The sequence below is a fragment of the Podarcis liolepis genome (assembly GCF_965112155.1).
Source record: "Podarcis liolepis genome assembly, chromosome: 1".
NCBI lineage: Eukaryota > Metazoa > Chordata > Lepidosauria > Squamata > Lacertidae > Podarcis > Podarcis liolepis.
In genome coordinates, this window is record NC_139554.1 from 109,607,069 (window position 1) to 109,627,293 (window position 20,225).

Below are 20,225 nucleotides of genomic sequence, written 5' to 3' on the forward strand. Positions count from 1 at the left end.
GATTATCGCCATCCAAACAATCCTGAATTGTTATCATTTTTTGCATATAGTTAACATTCTTTTCTGAGTTGCAGTGCCTTTAAATTCAGAATAGCCATGTTACATTCATTTAAGTGATATTTCCAGTGCAAATCTTAAGTCTGTAAACAAGGGATGTGTGTGGCAAGGGGGGGTATGCTCCAGTTATTTGGGGGCAAATTAAAACTGTGTCAGGGCAAACAGTGACTCCAGCTAGAGTGTCCTCTGATCACTTGCTAGCAAGACAGAGTGTGCTCACTGTTTTTCCTGCCAAGTCCTTGCTGCAATGAAGTAGTGGGATTTGATTACACTGGCTTTTCTTTGATTGAAAAAGTTGTTAGGATGCTGTGAGCATGGCAGCCAATAGCAGAGTTGGGGTTGTGACACCCCCCCTTACCTTCCCATGTACCTGTTAAAGCGTCATAACAACATTGGGCTCCTTAAGCGTGATCCCATAAACCAATGACTCACAGGACAGTGCTGTTTGTATATTAAATTATATTTAGGCCTGTTTGGGAGAGATCCAGGAAGATCTTGCAAGTGTTTAGTCTAAATTTTACAGACATAATCTGGAATTCTCTAACATCCTTAAGTGTATTTTTTTGATCAACACCCACCTATAAGGTACAGCTTTCCTTTTTAAAATATCCTTTGTGTGCTGTTAAATTCTTTTTCTCTGGCTGCATGTTCTGTATTCCATTTCCAATTCTTAGAAGAAGGCACACACACTATAGTGTAGATAAATGATATTTTACAGGTATAAACTATCTGGCTCCTTGCTCTGTGTTCTGTCTATTTACAATTCTTACAAGAAGGCATAGGCCTATGACTGCTGCATCTGTTAATATGAGATAAAAGCAGGCAAGATCAAGATTATCTCAGAATGTGTATATACTATAGTGCAGATAAATAATATCGGAACAAACTACCTTGTTGAAGTAATGGAGGCTATGGATGAATTGCACCAGTTCTAATTCATAGAATGTAGGAGGCTGCCTTCTACCAGGTAGGCCCATCTAGCCTATTATTGTCTACACCGACTGGTAGCAGCTCTCAAGCATAACAGGCTGCGGACTCTCACAGCCCTGCCTACAGATGCCAGGAATTGAAATTTGGACCTTCTGCCTGAAAAGCAGATGCTCTACTACTGAGCAATGGCCCTTCCCCAGTATGTTGACTCACACTGTTGGACATTAGTTTTGTTCTCAGGTAGATTAGAAATTTGAGCTCCTGCTGCTTAGCACTTGGCAGGGCTGAGTGAACTATATAGAATGAATTCAAGGAAACAGTTTTTTTTAAAAAGAAACAACTAATTTTGTCCCCTAAAGATTGAAAATGAGTATCCAGAAATGGCCTGGCCTTCTGCAGCCTTTTCCTCTTCTGCTGAAGTGGCTTCTGCAAATAGACAGCAAGGAATATATATGGCGAGGGAAACCGAGTGCACATCTGCTGCCTCAGCTGCAGCTTATAGCTGCTCTTCCAAATATGCAAGTACAGAGGAGTTTCCTCCTCCACCTTCTCCAGACTTACTACAGGCTCCACCTGAAATGACAGAGTTTTCCCAGTCCCCTGAATCCTCTCCCTCTCCATCGAAGCTGCCCCTTCCCAAAGATCTGTATTCCAAGCAACGAAACCTTTACGAATTAAAGCGTTTGTACAAACACATCCACCCAGAATTGAGAAAGAATTTGGAAAAAGATTACTTCAATGATATTTCTGATATCGTGTCTAGTGACACTGAAATAAGCAGCTCAGCTGCAAGAGATGTACGCCAGGCGAGGTACGTCTTTGAAAACACAGAGAGCAGCCCTCAGAAGTGCATGAGCCCAGAAAGGGAATATCTGGAGTGGGATGAAATCCTCAAGGGAGAGGTCCAATCTATGAGGTGGATCTTTGAGAATCAGCCTCTGGATTCCATCAAAGATGAATCTCCTGACCCGGACAATGTTAAAAGCATTGCCAGTCAAGAAATCATTGCAGGTGGGGATGTTAAGTATACCACCTGGATGTTTGAAAACCAGCCCATTGATGCACTGGGTGGACATTCTTCAGACAACACTGAAAGCGCAGACAGAATTCCTGAATTGGCTCGAGGTGATGTCCGCACAGCTGCGTGGATGTTTGAAACTCAGCCACTGGACTCAATGAATAAAATTCACCATGAGAAAGACCAGGAATCCAATGAAACCTCTGATGAGGAGATCACTGGTGGAGATGTGAAAACGGTGAGGTATATGTTTGAAACACAACATCTGGATAGCATTGGACAACTTTATTCAGTGGATGAAGCTAAGCTGCTGCAGCTCCGATCTGAATTGCAGGAGATTAAAGGCGGTGTGAAGAGAAGTATAAGGCATTTTGAAACTCTACCGATGTATGTTATTAGAAACAATTTGGGCCAAATGCTAGAGATTAAAACTGTCCACAGAGAAGACCTTGAGAGAGGAGATGTCAGGACAGTGCGCTGGATGTTTGAAACGCAGCCTTTGGACACGATCAACAAAGATTCCTTGGAAATCAAAGTTGTCCGTGGAATCTCCATGGAGGAGGGTGTCAGAGGTGAAGTAGGCAGGGCAAAATGGCTCTTTGAAACCCAGCCTTTAGATGCCATTAAGGAGGAGACTGAAGAAACTGTGGTGGAAAAAGAAGTCATCCTAGGCACTGATGTCTGCAGAAAATGCTGGCTTTTTGAGACTCAGCCTCTTGACACTCTAAAGGAAAGTGGAGATGAAAATCCTCTACCCACAGAAGAAATAATCGGAGGTGACGTAAATACCACAAAACACTTGTTTGAAACACTGCCAATGGATATGCTGAAAGACAGCCCAGATGTTGGGAAGCTTCAGAAAATGGCTGCCACTGAGGAAGAAAAAGGGGATGTGAGGCATCAGAAATGGATTTTTGAGACTAAGCCCCTTGAACAGATTAGAGAAGAAAAGAAAGAAGTCATAAGAACTGTGAGACTGGAGGAAATTGACAAGGGGGATGTGAGCAGCTGCAAACATGCATTTGAAATGTGCCGTTTCAGAAAACACGACGACTCATGTAAAATCCATGTGGAAGGTGTAACAAGAGGTGCTGTAAAATTAAACAAAGGTCTTTTTGAAACAACTCCATTATATGCCATCCAAGATAGGCATGGCAAATATCATGAAGTTAAAACAATTCGACAAGAGGAAGTCGTGAGAGGGGATGTCAGGAACTGCAGGTGGCTCTTTGAGACGAGGCCCATTGACCAGTTTGACGAGAGTATTGAAAAAATTGAGATCATCAAAGGGATCTCCTCACAAGAAGTACAGTCAGGTGATGTGAAAACAGCCAAGTGGCTGTTTGAAACTCAGCCCCTTGACTCCATTAAATACTTTAGCAACGTGGAAGATGAAGAAAGCACAGAACAGTCTGAGACAACTGAAATTGTGAAGGGGAATGTTAAAACATGCAGGTGGTTATTTGAAACCCAGCCAATGGAATCTCTATATGACAAAGAGAAGGTCACGACAGACAGTGAAGAAATCCGCAGAGGAGATGTCAAGACCTGTACCTGGCTCTTTGAAACTCAGCCTCTCGATACAATAAGGGAAGAAGCAGAAACAGCCATAAAACTTCACACTGTGGAGCAGGAGGACATTCAGGGAAGTGACGTCCGCACAGCTTGTTTCCTTTTTGAGACTGAAAACCTAGAAAATATCCAAGGAGAAGAAGAGAAAGAACTCAAGCGGGTGGTGGAAATTGACATCCAGCCTGGAGATGTCTCCACCATGCGGTATAAATTTGAAAATCAATCGTTAGACTCAATAAATGTCAGCTCAGAGGAAGTTGTGAACAAAATTAAAACCATCCAAAGTGAAGATATACAGAAAGGGGATGTTTTGCGCTGCTGTTGGCTTTTTGAGAACCAGTCAATTGACGAAATAACAGACCACCAGGGAGACAGGACCTCAGTTAAAACTGTTACAGACATACAAGGTGGAAATGTGAGGAAAGGATGTTTCATCTTTGAGACGTTTTCTTTGGACCAGATTAAAGATGAATCTTCTGTAGATGTCAGCACCAAGAAAACCATAAGTGAAGAAGAAATAGCCAAAGGGGATGTGAAAAGCTACAGAATGCTCTTTGAGACCCAGCCACTTTACGCAATTCAAGACAAAGAAGGGTATTATCATGAGGTGACTACCGTGAAGAAGGAAGAAGTAATTCATGGGGATGTACGTGGAACGCGGTGGTTGTTTGAAACAAAGCCTTTAGGATCGATAAACAAATCAGATAATGTGTATGTTATAAAATCTGTCACCCAGGAAGATATTCAGAAAGGAGATGTTAGTTCGGTCAGATACCGATTTGAAACACAGCCGCTGGACACCATTTCAGATGAGGAAAAATTCATTGTACCCACAGTCGACACTGTGCAGGGTGGCAACGTGAAGGCCAACAAGAAATTATTTGAGTCTGAAGAAAGCCAAGGAGGCATGTATGTAAGAACAGTGAGTGTCAGCGAAATACAGCAAGGCAATGTCAAAACGTCTACTTGGTTATTTGAAACACACACCATGGATGAGATTAGAGGAGAGGGGTCAGAGTATAAAGATGTCAAGACAGTAACAAAGGAGGATGTGCAAGAAGGTGATGTTCAGCATGCAGTGTGGCTTTTTGAAAACCAGCCTCTGGACTCCATTAAGGAAACTGACGAAAACGATACAAAAATAGATAAAGAAGAAATTCCACAGGCAGATGTAAAGACTACGACATGGCTGTTTGAAACAACTCCTTTCCATGAATTCAATGAAAGCAGAGTTGAAAAGGAAGAAATCATAGGGAAAAGTGTGAAAGAAACTTTAAAGGAACTTTATTCTCACAAAGTCGTAGAATCCCATGGGATCATCTTGGAAGCAGATGAAATTGGCGATGTCCGAATGACAAAATATAAACTCATGAATCAGGAGGCTCCTGAAATACAAAAAGAAGAGATAATCAGAGGAGATTTAGCCAACATCATGTTGAACCTGCTGTCCAGACCAGGCCCCATTGAAAGGGAAACTAAAGTCAATGAAGATGAAAAGGGAAATGTGAATTTAGCAAAAGAGCAACTGCTGAATAGATCAACAGATGTTCACATTGAAAAGGAAGAGGTAGTGAGAGGTGATATACAGCAAGCCATAAAAAACCTGTTTAGTAAGGACAGCTCTGTAAAACGTGGAATTTTAATTCAGGAAAACGAGAGAGGTGATATTAACATGACAGTCTATTCTCTCTTTCACAAAAAGGATAGTGATAAAATCGAGCAAGAAGAAGTGATATGTGGCGATGTGAAGCGTACAATTCATAGCCTTCTCTCTTCTGCAATGAATTATGAAATATCAGAAAGACCTAAAATAGATGATTCAGAAAGGGGAAATGTTCAGTTTTTTACAACATGCATAGAAGCTGGGGCACTAGATTATTTGAGACTACTCCAGACAGGCGAAAACGAAACATTTGCAAGACGCAATCAAGAAGAGGAGGAGGAGGAAATCATCGGTGGTGATGTTGAAGCTACAAAACTGTTGCTTAAGAAAAAGAAGTCTCAAATTCAGCGGACAGTTGAGGAAATTGACATAATCCCTGGAGATGTGTGCAATGCAGTTAAAATCTTTACAACAGAGCCACAAAATACATATTGTCATGTATGCAAAGAAGAAATTATAAGGGGTGATTTGAAGGCAGCTTTAAATTCCCTCAGCCAGGCCATAAATCAAACAACTGTTACAGAGAAGGAAGAAATTATAAAAGCTGACATCCTTGCAATTCTGAAGTCCCTTAAAGAATCGGCTTCTCAGCTGAAGGAAACAGAAAAGCCTGATGTCATCCCTGGAGATATTAAGCAAGCGATTGAATCTCTGGAGAAAGCAAGAAACACAAAAAGCCAGGTATTGAGAGAAGAGGTTGTTCGAGGTGACCTTGAATCCACACTGAGGTCTTTAAAAGCAGCACATCAGTCTTTCAAGAGCATCAGCAAAGAGGAAATGGTCAGGAGGGATGTTCAGGTGGAGGTAGAGAGCTTTCTTGAAACTTCTGCAGAAACTAAAACAAAGCTGCAGCAAACAGGCCGAGAGATGAAGAGGCTCACCGAGCAACTGCATGAGCCACCTCAGCAATTAGTCAAGAAGCAAGTTAATGTAACTGAAAGTTCACAAAATAATATTGAAGAATGTCACCAGGAACTTCATGAAGGAATGAAGTCTGGGGAGACAAGCGTTCTCACTGGAGGCACCAGAGCAATCCATTCTGTTCAGAAATGGAGCAGCAAGGCACATGAGTCAGATAAGAAAAATGTGAAGTGCTTATCTAATTCCCAGCACAAGGTCACCGGGAAAGTGGATAAGTCCATGAATAAGGTCAGAGTCCAGAACACTGTGAAAAGGGAAGCAAAAAGTCATACAGATCAATATGTGATTGATCAACCTGCTCTTCCTAGCAGTATTCAGGAAAGCGAAAGAACAGAGAAGTCAGAGGGAGGTGGAATGCTGAGGAAAGGCAGTTCACCCGGCATTGGACCGTCTGCAAAGCAAGTAATGACTGGAAAGAAGCAGAATGTGTTCCAGGAATGTAAAGATGAAGAATATTTTGACATGAGCGTTCAGGAGGAGAGGAAAGAAAAATCAAAATTGTCGGCCCGTGAGCACAGCTCTCATCGCAGGGGTGTGGAGCAGCTGGTCAACATGTCAACTGGCATGATTTCCAAAGCAAGTGGTCATGTTGAAGCGCAAGGGGCGCAGCAAGATAGAAAACAATCTCAGTATTCAAAGGCAGTTTGCCAAGAGAAGAAAAAGAATGTTAAGGCGACCCAAGCGGAGGTTTCCATGGCATCAGAGCAGAATATTAAAACCAATAAAAAAGTCAGAGTCACCCAGGAAATGCACAGCCAATTTAAAGAAGCCGAGAGGAAGCAAGACATTATCCAGCAAAATGAAAAATCCACAGTGAAGTTTCAAGGAAAAGCTAAAGTGGAAGCTGCGGCATCGAACTTCAGAGGTGTGGTGAAAAATCCACTGAATCCAAACAAAAACCCCAAAGGCCCAGACAGGACAGAAATTGATTCTCCGCCTCCGCCTCCCCCTCCCCCTTCGCCCCCAATCTCAGTGACTTCATCTGAAGCAGATCTTCCTCTGCCTCCTCCTCCTCCTCTGACTCATTTCATGATGGCTTCTGACAGACAAAGCTTTCCTTCCCCTCCGCCCCCCATAGGACAGGCTAAAGCCGAATATGAACATTTTCCTCCTCCACCTCCACCCCCTATCGAAGATGAGCATGAATTGGTGGCTTTGGCTTCATCTCCAGTTCCTCAGCCCTTTGCTGTTCATCAGGCAAAGCAAAGGAAAGAACATTTCCTCAAACGTCTAGACAACACTTTGCAGCAGTCGACTCAGCTTCATGCCAGTGTTAAGCCTGGCAAGGCCCCACACACCAAGAAACATCCTCCAATAGAACTTACGAAAGAGTCAGAAGCACCCCAGCAGAAAACATCTCACAAAGTTCACCCAAGCATTGTCCAGAGGCACCAAGAAAACAATGCCACAAAAATAATGGAAGAAAACATGGAGAGCACAACAACGAGGAATGTTGTTAGCTGTGAAAAGAGAGAAGAAAGAGTTTGTGCAAGGGCTGAAGAGGTTAGAAGGCCGGCATCAGTTATGGAAGTGATCAAGCTGGAGCCCTCGCCATTAAAGAGAACAAGTCCATTCCCGCTTGTCAAATCTCCTTCCCTGCCAGCAGATGTGACACAAGCAAGTCCTAAGCCTTATGTGCGAAAATTCAAAACCCCTTTAATGATCGCAGAAGAAAAATACAGGCAGCAAAGGGAACAGATGGAGCAGAAGCAAACCCAAGATGTTTGCAAAGTGGTTATGAGAAGAAACAGTGAAGCTTCGGGAAGTTCAGTTCAGACAGAGCCAGAACATTGTCTGCCAATACTAAAACCAGACAAACAGGATCAAACCCCTCTGCCAGGCCTTTTGCCCTCAGCTCCAGATCGGCCCACTCAGCCTGAATGTCAGGGAAAGGCGCAGGTTGTGGTGTCACAAAGCAATAAACTGCAGTCTATGTCAACGGTATTGGCTGCTGAACAGTCTCAAACCATCGTTAGGATCTCAGCAGAGGAACACACTCAAAAAACATCAACGCATGAGTCAGAAAACCTAACAAAGCACTGTGTGTCTTCTCAGAAGGTACAGACCCATGAAGAACATCCTATGCATGCAGGAGAGCAACAGAAAACTGTGGAGCATTTGCACATGCCCAAAAGCAAACTGGTCTCTCCTACTTTCAATGTAAGAACCGTCAAGCTTCCCACCTTAGAACAACGTTCATATGAAACCCACAAGGAGTCTGAGATGCATAAAAAGCAAGAGGGAACTAGCTTCCAGAATGCTGTGAAGCAAGAAGTTAAAGAGAAACAGAAAGACAATGTAAGCAATTCTATCAGAAAAAAGCAAAGCACCACAAAGACAAATAACCAGGTGAACGTTGATGAGAAGTTGCACGTGGGGAAAGGACTCCTACAATATACAGAAGGCAAGCAGGATGGAAGAGAGAAAGATTCAAGTGAAGTGAAGCAAATATTAGTTCAAAGGAAAGAAACAGGGACAGAAGAAATGAAGCAAGAAAGAGTCTCCTTGGCTGTGGAAAGAAAGCAGAAGCAAGTCATTGCTTGCCCCAAGGAAGAGAAAGTAATAATCCAAAGAAAACAAGACGAGGTTAGCAATAAATCAGAGAAAATGGTCAAGCAAAAGATAATTGATATGCATCAGGAGTCACAGGCATCTATCTCACAGAAAGAGAAAACATTTGTTTCAGAAACAAATGCCCAAAATAAAAAACTGCCCCAGAAAACTAGCAGCCTACAAGGAAAGGAATATGCCCAGGAAAAGTCCACACAGCAGAAAAAAGGCCTTTTAAAGGCAACAGAGATGAAACAAGAGCTGGCACAGAAAAAGACATTATCATCCATTTCACCAGGAGGATCACTGCAGAGCAACGAGAAAAGCCCAGTCGATATATTAGAGTTTTTGAGGAAACGTGAGGAAGTACAGCAGGTGTTGTCCAGAGTGAAGGAGTTTGAAACTGAGCCGAATAAAAATGGGCTCAAAACATTACAGGCATTCTTAAATGTCATTCCAGAGTGGTTGGTAGAACAAGACAGGAAGCAAAACTTAGCTTACTTCACACAAGGGAATGATGTTGAGAAGATGAAAGAAGAGTTATCGCTGATTAAAGATCAAGCCACCAAAATGCTTGGATCCTTTGAGGAGGCCATCCAGACAGCCATGAATTCCACAAAACCCCAAAAACCAAGAAAAGAGTTTCCTAAAGTTGGGGGATCATTGCAAAAGATAGCTAAAGTAAGCATTGGTTCAAGCAGGAAAGAATCACAGGAGACTAAAGAGATGATCAAAGACACAAGGGCACATCGAGAGGTGAAACAGCAAGTTAGTGAACACAGGTTTTCGGAAACCAGAACTTCTTCACCCTCAACCCTAAGAATGAGAGCACCTTCACCTACTTACATTACAATTGAATCTAGATGCATTGAATCTCCTCTCAGGGAGGTCTTGTCTCCTGTTCAAAGGGAAAGTACCCCGGTTCCACCATCACCACCTCCCAGGTCTACTACACCAACGTCTAAGGTGCAGCGGCCAGCTGCCTGCCTCTCCCCCTCTCCTCCAAGAAGCCGTTCTGAGCAGCTGGCCAAGCTTAAAGACACCACAGTAAAACTCGCTCAAGGAGCAACGCAAAACCGATCAGTAACCCCAGTTCCTATTGTGGAAAAGAGGTCAGAGATAGTGAAATCTCCTGCAACACTCCGCCGACAAATCAAGATTGAGGCACGGCAATCTGATGTTTTAACTTCAAAAATGTCGTCCATAAATGAATCCCAAACAACTGCTGGTACAGTGAAAAAAGCTAGTGAAGATTCCAAAACAAACAAGACTCACATCTCCAAAAAGGGAGGAAACATTCCAGAAGGCTTAGAGCCACATGGACAAAATATGGACTCTGTCTGCAGGACTCAAAATATTGAGGTTTCCAAGACTGGTCCCCAAGGTCTTGCGCAGAAGGCCGAAGTCCCTGAATTGATTATTCCCATAAGGAAGGAACCGTCTGCATCTGAAAGATTGGGAAAGGAGAGTGAGGATAAAATACATGTAGTGTTAGGAACACTTCATGATAAGCCAGTGGCTGAGGTGAAAACAAAGAAAAAGTATGTTGAGAATGGTGTAATCAGTGGTAAAATAAAAGAAGAAAGGCACAGGGTTAGGAAGGAGGAATTGAGCCAAAGTTCCCAAGAGAGTGAGAAGAGATTAGATAGCTTCCAAAAGTTTCCAGGCAAGTGGCAAAGAGAACCCAAGGAAAACGCACCTTGCAAGCAAAAGCAATGTGCCATTAAAGAGCATCCCTTGGAACCCAGGGTGTGCTTTGATGCAAAGTTCCACACTGAATGCTCCTCCGGCATGGATACATTTGAGAACACCGTCGTGGAATCGAGAACTGCCACCTCCACATCACAAAGTGCAGATGGGATGCAGTCAGGATTTGGCTTCAAGCGTGCACCGCCAACCTATGAAGACGTCATCTCAGGGCATATCTTGGATATTTCTGCTGCTGATTCACCAGAAGAGCTGCTAAGGAATTTTCAGAAGACTTGGCAAGAAAGCGAGAGAGTCTTCAAAAGCCTCGGCTACACCGTGTCTGATGCTGCCGAAGCAGAAGTGAGAAGTAGCTTCCACGAGGAGGCAGAGTTTATCAGTGGTAAATAAGCATGCAGCGTGTGAAGCAGGTATTAACAGCTTGGGAAGAGTATGGCGCCATGGCAATGAAACATGGAGTGCAATTAATGTGTCTATTGGAAGAGTGAAGTTACATAACTCCAACTAACAATTCTTTGCTGGTGTTTTCCCCTCCCACTTACCCAACTCTCTCCGTGTCTCAGAAATCTTTCTTCTTCCTTCCCTTTCCTTTCCAAAGGCATGTGCTTTGATATATGTGCCAAGTGTGGGACTAACCTAGATTTAGGTTGAAAAAGGCAAATGTTAAATTTGATTTCTGGGAATGACATTTTCCTGAGCACTAAAATTAGAACAAAATAATTAACATACTATGACATTTGTTTTAAGATACTTTTGTTGATTCCTTCAGTTTTAAAAGTATGCTAACCTGTGTGGGTTGTTTTGTGTGTTTTTTTGCACTTAATTGAATGAAGGTGTTTGGATCTGCATGGCGTATAAAATTAATATGATCTTTTGCAGCCATCATTTTTTGTTAAAAAAGTGGCTAGTGCTTGACTTTTTCCTAGAAGAGTATGCCCATAATGCAGGGGTGTCTTATCTCCAGCTACCTGATGTTGATGGACTACAACTCCCGTCATCCCCAGCCAGCATGACCAACGGTCAGGGATATTGTAGTCCATCAACATTCGGAAAGTGGCAGGTTAGCGACCCCTGCCTTAATGCAACTTCATTTTGTTTTATATGTGCAGGCCTTTAAACAGATTTATAGCCCAACCCTTACAATGTGCTCCATGGTAATGATCCAATTATAGAAGTGTGTTTAGGGCTGAAACTCAGAATGCCAGACAGAGAGAAAGAAGACATCATAAAATGTTGCATTTATTTGCAGTTCTACTCTGTGGAGTGTGGTATTATTGTCAAAAATGATTCTCCCATAGGAAGGCATTCTCAATGATGTTTGTGCCAAGGGATGGGCACAAATTGATGGAGCAGGGAAAGGAAGCACAATAATATTGCACTGATTTGGTGAAAACACTTCATTCATACTATTGCAAATACATGTTATAGTGAAGGAGAGACTGAAGACACTAAGAGCAGTAAGAAAAACATTGTGAAAAGGAGTGGTGAAGTTATGGATATAATCACTAGATGTTATCCAGGTAAATAGTTCCGCTTGTGTAAACACTTTTGGCTGCACCACAGAACTTCCTCTCCCTCTTCTCTGCCTGCACATCCCCGATTTCTCCACAACCATCTGGAACAGCTTTAAGTGGCTCATGGGGTTGAACAGGAAGAAAAGAAGAAGAGTTTGGATTTGATATCCCGCTTTATCACTACCTGAAGGAGTCTCAAAGCGGCTAACATTCTCCTTTCCCTTCCTCCCCACAACAAACACTCTGTGAGGTGAGTGGGGCTGAGAGACTTCAGAGAAGTGTGACTAGCCCAAGGTCACCCAGCAGCTGCATGTGGAGGAGCAGAGACGTGAACCCAGTTCATCAGATTACGAGACTACCACTCTTAACCACTACACCACAGGGGAAGTTTAATTGCATTGCCAGAAATGCTTGCACTACCAGAACTTTTTAGGGTGATTACATCTATAGGATTTTGGGATTTCCAAACTCTCTGTTACAGTATACGTAAATGTGAAACCAACTTATGGGCTTGGAACCCATGAATAGGAAACAAAAAGAAGCTCATAGAAAGGGACTTTCCTGCCCCTTTCTCTCCCCTCCCCAACAACTCTTTGGCCTCCCTGGATATTTATTTATTTAAAGAAATTATTAGCCTTCATTCCAAATATTTTCCCACAGTAGTATACAAGATTTAAAACAATTAAAAACCTTGTAAAATATAAGCAATATAATCAGGGTCATAATAACAGCAATAAAAACATTTCAGGTCATTATATCACAGCTAAGAGACTAAAAACAAAGGGTGATGATATTGATGCCATATTAATCCATTTTAATTGCTATAATAAAAGTGGTGATGGGCTTCATCTGTGAGGGATTTCATCTGATTTACTTGCATGCCACTTTTCCAACAGCAAAGTTGAGCTCAAAGTGCTTCATAGCAATAATATGTACAACATGTCAGTAAATACATCAATGTCAAAAGTATAATAACAGAACAATCCGAATCAGAATAATCTGATCCCAGGGAAAATCAGAGTTGTGGGACTATCGCCTTACCTAAACCTTTTCTGGCAGAGTTGGGGGCATTTCTCTCTCTCTCTCTTTTCCAATTAAATAATGCTAAAAACAGTTAAATCAGCAACCCAAGAACTGTATGAATGGTCTAAATGCAAAAAAAACCCCACAGTGTCAATACATTTAAGCATAGAGGAGCACATGTAAAATATTCACAGATTGTTGTTGTTGTTTAGTCGTTTAGTCATGTCCGACTCTTCGTGACCCCATGGACCAGAGCACGCCAGGCACTCCTGTCTTCCACTGCCTCCCGCAGTTTGGTCAAACTCATGCTGGTAGCTTCGAGAACACTGTCCAACCATCTCATCCTTTGTTGTCCCCTTCTCCTTGTGCCCTCCATCTTTCCCAACATCAGGGTCTTTTCCAGGGAGTCTTCTCTTCTCATGAGGTGGCCAAAGTATTGGAGCCTCAGCTTCAGGATCTGTCCTTCCAGTGAGCACTCAGGGCTGATTTCCTTAAGAATGGATAGGTTTGTTCTCTTCTTGCAGTCCATGGGACTCTCAAGAGTCTCCTCCAGTACCATAATTCAAAAGATTAGCTCAACCTACATAGGGTATTTCAAGAACAAAATTTCTTTCCAAGACCCATTCTCTCTTCTTCTGGCCAAATGTAATTCAAAAAGAAAAGGAAAAAAATCCAGATTGCGGTCATCTATTCTGGTGTCTTCTTTTTAGCAAGGATGTCTAAGCTGTGCCCCTTCCCCCAGATGTTGTTGGACTACAACTCCCATCATTCCTGAACATTGGCCAAATTTAGCTGGGGCTTATGGAAGTTGTAATTCAACAACATCTGGGGGAGGGGGCACAGGTGAGTCAGCCCTGGTTTATAGTTTCAGTATGCAGGTGGTGGGACTGTGGAGTTGGTCAGCTGGTTTCATCCATTCCTGGATGGAACACAGTCCCTCGCAGAGAGCACAGCAATGCAAACCTTGGCAGCAACTTCATTGCTAAACAGCATCAAGCCCCCCCCCCCAAACACACACAAAGGGATCAACATCACTGTAATAATCCACGTTGTCCAAGGAGAACAGGTCTGATTCAACAAAGTAAATAACACAAAATGTCTTGGACTATTGATCAACGCTGTTGAGCCAACCCTTTAAAAATGTATGATCTGCTGCCTGCAGAAAATCCCCAATGCAGTGAAAGAGGAAAAACAGGCATTTCCACTGAAATATGTGCTAAGGGGGAACATATGCATCGCCTCCCCAGTGGGAAGGTGTGGGCGAGCTCCGGCTGCAGAAATATGCAGCTTCGCTATGCAAGCTCCTGCTTGGCACATGACAGTGAAAATGTAAAAGTAGGAAGCATGAGTCACTCTTCCTCTTGGAATATTAAACCGCAATCTGTGCCTTCCAAGTAAACAGGTGAGCCTAGTCTCCCAAGGATGTATAGGTTATGATGCAACATGGATTTTATTTGGCCCTTTAAACTGGAATCTTAGGTGTTAATTCAATGTGAGTCAAGCATTTCAGCTTTCTTAGTGGTGGCAAAACATTTGGTGCAGAGCTTGAAGGGGGGAAAAATGAGTAATAGCTCTGAGACCCTGTCTTATTTATTTCTAGAAACTGCAACTTCAGGGAAAGGAAACGTGCCTACTTTGTCAAAAGAGAGTCTATCCAATGGAATGCCTGGTTGCCGACAAGCAGACCTTTCATAAATCATGTTTCCGGTGTCACCATTGTGGCAGTAAATTAAGGTAAGATGAAGTGAACAATTAACACGTTGACATACAAATACTGTCATAGCCGGCATCTGTTCTCATATGAGTGATATCCAGGAGAGTGGGTCAAAAGTCAACAGACCGGGAATTCCTGCCGAACTCTAGCACCGAAATGGTCGTTTGGCAGGTCACTTAAGCTCTTTCTCTTTGGACATTTCCATCTAAGGGGGGGGGTATCGGTTCTCCATATTTTAGAACTTGTCAGAGCTGGATGCAAAGTGCGATGTAAGTCTTGTAGGTAGAATCAGAGCGACAAGAATGATGGGGTGGATCTGTTCCCTGGAAATTATTTTCCATTTGCTATGTTTGCAAAATAATATTGCACATGGACACTAAATATGCTGTGTTTCCCAAGGAACTCATAATATTTATTTAGTTGAAAAATTCATTACTTGCCCTTCAACAAAAGGCCTCAGGACAGCTTACAGTAATACAATCATGCAATTAAAAAACAAAGAAAAGAAATATATCAGTTTATGTATGATTATTTAAAAAAAAAAAACATGTAAAATGATTCCAAGAAAAAGCAGCAAAGTATAGATCAACCAAAAGAGAAGAGGTGCACTGCACTGCTCTCCTACCACGTTGCCCATTCCCATTTGGCTCCCAGGAATAGTAGTGATGTGACTGGACAGCCTCACCACGCTTGCATTGCTGTGCTGTATTTCAGTACGCTGTAGTTAATCAATACTTGTGTAATGAATCTGAAACACACCTTGGTTTATCTGAAAAGTGTTCAAACAGAAAGTACAAATGGGTTGTGGTTCCTCTTTCCACACTTGGGGGGTCATGTATGAAATGTCCGGCTCACATACCATGCAGGGAGATGTGTGGCTATCATATGCAAGGTCTGATGTTCCTTGGTGGTGGCGATCACACAGGGTCCCCGGGCGTTTAACGTTCTATTGATCCCTGTGCCACCACTGTGCTCGCTTCCCCGCTGCCACCAACCTGTTACTCTCGGGTAAAACACTGAGTCCAGACAGTTGTTAAAAGTGAACCAAATAAACAAGTTTATTTTACAAACATTAACAAGTTTATGGTTTCTCAGATAATATTCCTGTCAGTATCTTAACTTCAGTTTCTTTACCGGCCTATACCTTCCTAATACCTTCTGACTGATTATCTCAACTGTTTGACTGACTCCTCTTAACAAATTCTCTCACTCTTTCACACCAGACTAGCCCAACCAACTAATTTATCTTCTCTGTCTCTTTTAATATGTTTATCTAAAGCGGGTGTCTTCAGCCTTTGGAGACCCATGGCCTACTTTTAACCCAAACAAAGAACAATAGAATTGTGGTGTTGGACCCTGAGGATCATCTAGTCCAACCCTCTGCAATGTAGGAATATGTAGCTGCCCCATGCAGGGATCAAACTTGCAACCTTGGCATTGTCAGCACCACCCTCTAACCCACTGGGTATCCAGGCATGCATGTGAGGACTCATTTCTTCTTCTTGTGGCCATATATTTGCATGGTGGTGGTGCTCCTGTTGCAACCTCCTTTGGATCAGGCCACAACCCAATAGTGAGTTGAAGACTGATCCGTCAAAAGAATAGGCACCTTCAACCTACTCTTATTCCACACTGCCTCACAAAGAACAATTTCTATCTAGTGCTGCACACTGCTATGGTTTGTGCCACTTCTTGCACAGGAAGATAGCAGATGGCCCTGAAAAACCAATTTCCACATTTAAAACAAAGTTATAAAACCAAGATTGAAAGTGAATGTTATATCACTTGCTAGTAGACATAATCTGTTAGAATACATCGAATCTATAATCTCTGAGAATACATTAAATAAAATGCATTTATTATTTCTTTTCTAAAATGATATGAGTTAGGGCCATATTTATAGAAACTGTTATTTATAGGTACTTAAAATGTCAACTGAAATTGGATATTCTTGGAGCATTTGTGATAGATAGATGCCATAAAACACTTTCTCTTTGATTTGGCAGCTTGGGAAATTACGCTTCTCTCCATGGAAAAATATACTGTAAACCCCATTTTAAGCAACTTTTCAAATCCAAAGGAAATTATGATGAAGGTTTTGGACACAAGCAACATAAAGAATTATGGATTCCCAAAGATCAAAAAGGTCCCATTGGCTGTGTTCGTGCTCAAGAAGTCCATCCATCCATCTCAAAGACAGATAAACCAACCGATCAAATTTCAAATTCTGGCAGGCGGCGAGGGCATCATGAAACTTTGGGTGAGAATTTAAAACAAAACACAGAGTGGGGGAAACTAAATGTCACATGGCCTCCTTCTATGGAAACACCCAAAAAATCATTTTCTATTGAGGAGGAGGTTAAAGTGAATAAACCAAAATGGCCACCAGAAGTTCCTGAACAAGAGGCCGCCAGGACCTGTCTAAATCCATGTGTGGGTGACCGAAACCAGCATCAACTGGCAAATGGCGATGACTATATTTGGGAAACCAAGGAGAAAAAGAGAGGTGAAACTGTTGACTCCCAATCAAATGGCCAGCCCTTTCCTACTCCTGCATCTCAGGGAGTGGAAGCCACAAATACCAGTATGACAAGGACATGTGAAATAGGCAAAAAGGGGGGAAACGAAACTAGGCAAGGGAAAACAAGTGAAGCTGAAGAATCAGAAAAGGAGAAGGAAAGTGGAAAGAATGTGAAAGAATGTGGTAACACGACTATGAAGGGTACAGAAAAGGAGATGAATAGAAGAAATAGCAAGGCTGATGTTGCGGAAGTTATACCAGTTACTAACACAGATGAGGACATCATGTTGCCGAATAATAAGGATATCACTTTCAACAGCAGCAATAACAACAACAACAACAACAACAACAACAACAGTTGTGCATCCGCTTTTCTGCATCAGAACATTGGGAGACAGGAAGTATATCTTGGTGATATGCACTCTCTGTTAGGAGAACTGAGCCACGCAAAGAGCGCTCCCTATGAATATGCATTTGAAAGGCTAGAGAGAGACACAGGAAATTCAGAACAGCTCAGCAGAACTGACCCTGACATGGGCTACTCCACTGAGGCTTTAAATCTCGTTGAAGAAAGCATCAAAAGGAAAGTTACCACTACCTCAGATAATCTTATTCGACATAATAATAAAATTGCCAGTTGTCAAAAACCACGCGCTAGCAATGCCATCATTTTAAAGGAGGTGGCTAATGCAACATATCCTTTGGATAGTGAGTTACTAGGCACCAGGGAAGCAGTCAGACATGCTAAAAAGTTATATACTATTTCATCCAGTAACGCAGATACTTTTTGTTTACCCCGCAATGACAGCATTGGTCTGTTGGGCTCTTTTGGCGCAACCAAAGATGTTTCCAGACCGCATTCAAAAGACGATATGAATGGTCGTATTAATATCTGTCAAGCAAAGGAAATTATGCAGAAAGATACAAGCGTAAATGCACTGGACTCAAGCTGTAGAGCTCTTCTGTCTTCTCAAGAAGATTATGTCAAGATGAGGAAGCCAGCTGATGGAGATCAATTTAAAGGAAATACACAGTATGACGATAATGAGTAAATGCAGTCCAATTGACCGAGCATAATTTGTTAACTGTGGTTAAACGTTTATATATCCATTATTTATGAAATATACCTTTCACATCTGGCTACCTGCCATAACTTTTTGTAAACACTTAAACCATGAGGTCGCACCAGAAAACATTTATTTGTACTCTATTTCACCAATGATTTACACTTAATTTGCTGGAGGTGTACTGGAATTCATGTATAGCTGAGAAATATCTGTCATGTCTGTTCAAGACAAAGATAATCTGTATTTTTAAAAAATGTTTATTAAGGGCTACTTCATACATGCAAGCGCATCTCCTGTTTACCCAATGCTTGATAGCTCTGGCTAAAGGTGTGAACTGAAATGTATCTAGTTTGAGGTGACATTGAGTGTATGAAAATTCTCACTGTGGTTTTAGCTCTTATGATGGGTCCCTTCACACATGCTGTAGATCATTGTGTTAGTGTTGCATTCAAGAGATGAGCATGCATGTGTGACTCCATCGCTGGAAAAACAGGCTACAATATTATTCTCTTCTACTGCACTTTTTCAAATATATGCTTTATCTGTTGTAATAAACTTGGAGATGATGCACCTGGTGTGCTCTAAGAGGAAGACAAAGGTTTCTAAAGATATTTTTTCACCTACTGTTATTACTGTAAGTAAATGAGCTGTTGTTTCATGATATGGTATGTACATTTGCTTTCTTAGCTATAGGAGTAGCATTGTTTCTTTTTCATTTTTTTTAAGAAAAGAAATATTGAATCAGAGTCCTTGGTTGAAATAGATCATCATAATGCACCATAAACCATTTATCCAGCATTTGCACATTATACATATCATTTTTGTCATTGAGGTATGATGTGCCTTCACATTTTTTAATCCAGTGTATACATTATGTTGCCTGAAAACCAAAAATAAGGTGCATGATCCAACCAAAGTTAAGCAGTATGCAGCAAGATCCTTTGCATATTTTCTTAAACGTAAGTACTACTAAGTTCAATATGGCTTACCTGCATAGATTTGCACACTAAAAGTCCCATTTAGCTCAATGAGAAAACAGTAAGCTAAGTTTCTCCCATTGGAATCAATAGGACTTCAGCTTGCTTGAGCTGGGCTGATATGCATTCAGATATCTACAGAAATAGTGAGCTGGTGAGCCAGTGTTAATTCACTGAAATATTCCAACGTGACTGGAAACGAAACCAGGCTCTGGTTCAGTTTTAGAAACATGTAGCACTTTTGATGACTGACTTTTATGTACTGAATAGCAGTGATTTTTCTAGGTTAACAGTAGTTGAGCTTGCATGAAAGCACTTCACTGAGCAGTTGACAATGCCTAATAATAAAAAAGCACTTTACAAAATGCAGCTTTTGAGTTTATTTTTAAGCCCAACACTTTTGAAAAAGTTTGGTAATAGCAAGTTACTATAATGGTTTTAGCATAAGAGAATTACTTTGTGGTGAACATAAAAAATAAATTAAATAAAGTCCAGCAGCACTGAAAACCAAACTGAAGCCTAACGTTCATAATTATTCCTCTCTGGGAACACTGGCTCATAAAACTAAAGTAATATACATGATGAGAACAGAAGGAAGATGCTGCTGGGTGAGGCCAAAGGCCCATCTAATTTGAGGTGGCCAACCAGATGCCTGTGAGAAGCCCACAAGTGGGACACATGAGTAAAAGCATTCCTATGCACATAAACACTTTTTCAGTGACGGCATGAGCATCACAACAAGAGCCAGTGGTAGACCATGAATTTGTCAACTGTCCCGTTAATGCAGTTTTGGGAGTTGGGATTTCAACCTCACCATGCAGCCCAGCATCCAGATGGGAATGCAAGTTGCCCCTTCCCTGGTCATCATATTGTAGTAGTAGTAGTAGTAGTAGTAGTAGTAGTAGTAGTAATTATTATTATTATTATTTATACCCTGCCCACCCCAGAGTGGGTGGCTCCCCAAAGAATATTAAAAACACAATGAAACATC

At 41.8% G+C, this 20,225-nt stretch overlaps 1 protein-coding gene across 1 annotated transcript in view; it reads left to right on the forward strand.

The window, feature by feature from the left end:
• The window catches only part of XIRP2 (xin actin binding repeat containing 2), an 80,284-nt gene extending 60,685 nt beyond the window's left edge, over positions 1-19,599 (forward strand). Inside the window, exons 7-9 of the mRNA XM_083495718.1 lie at positions 1,347-10,800; positions 14,556-14,689; positions 16,676-19,599. Of these exons, the coding sequence (XP_083351844.1) occupies positions 1,347-10,800; positions 14,556-14,650 (9,549 nt within the window). The 3' untranslated portion in view covers positions 14,651-14,689; positions 16,676-19,599. The remainder of the gene's footprint in view (positions 1-1,346; positions 10,801-14,555; positions 14,690-16,675) is intronic.
• Positions 19,600-20,225: the final 626 nt, after the last annotated feature.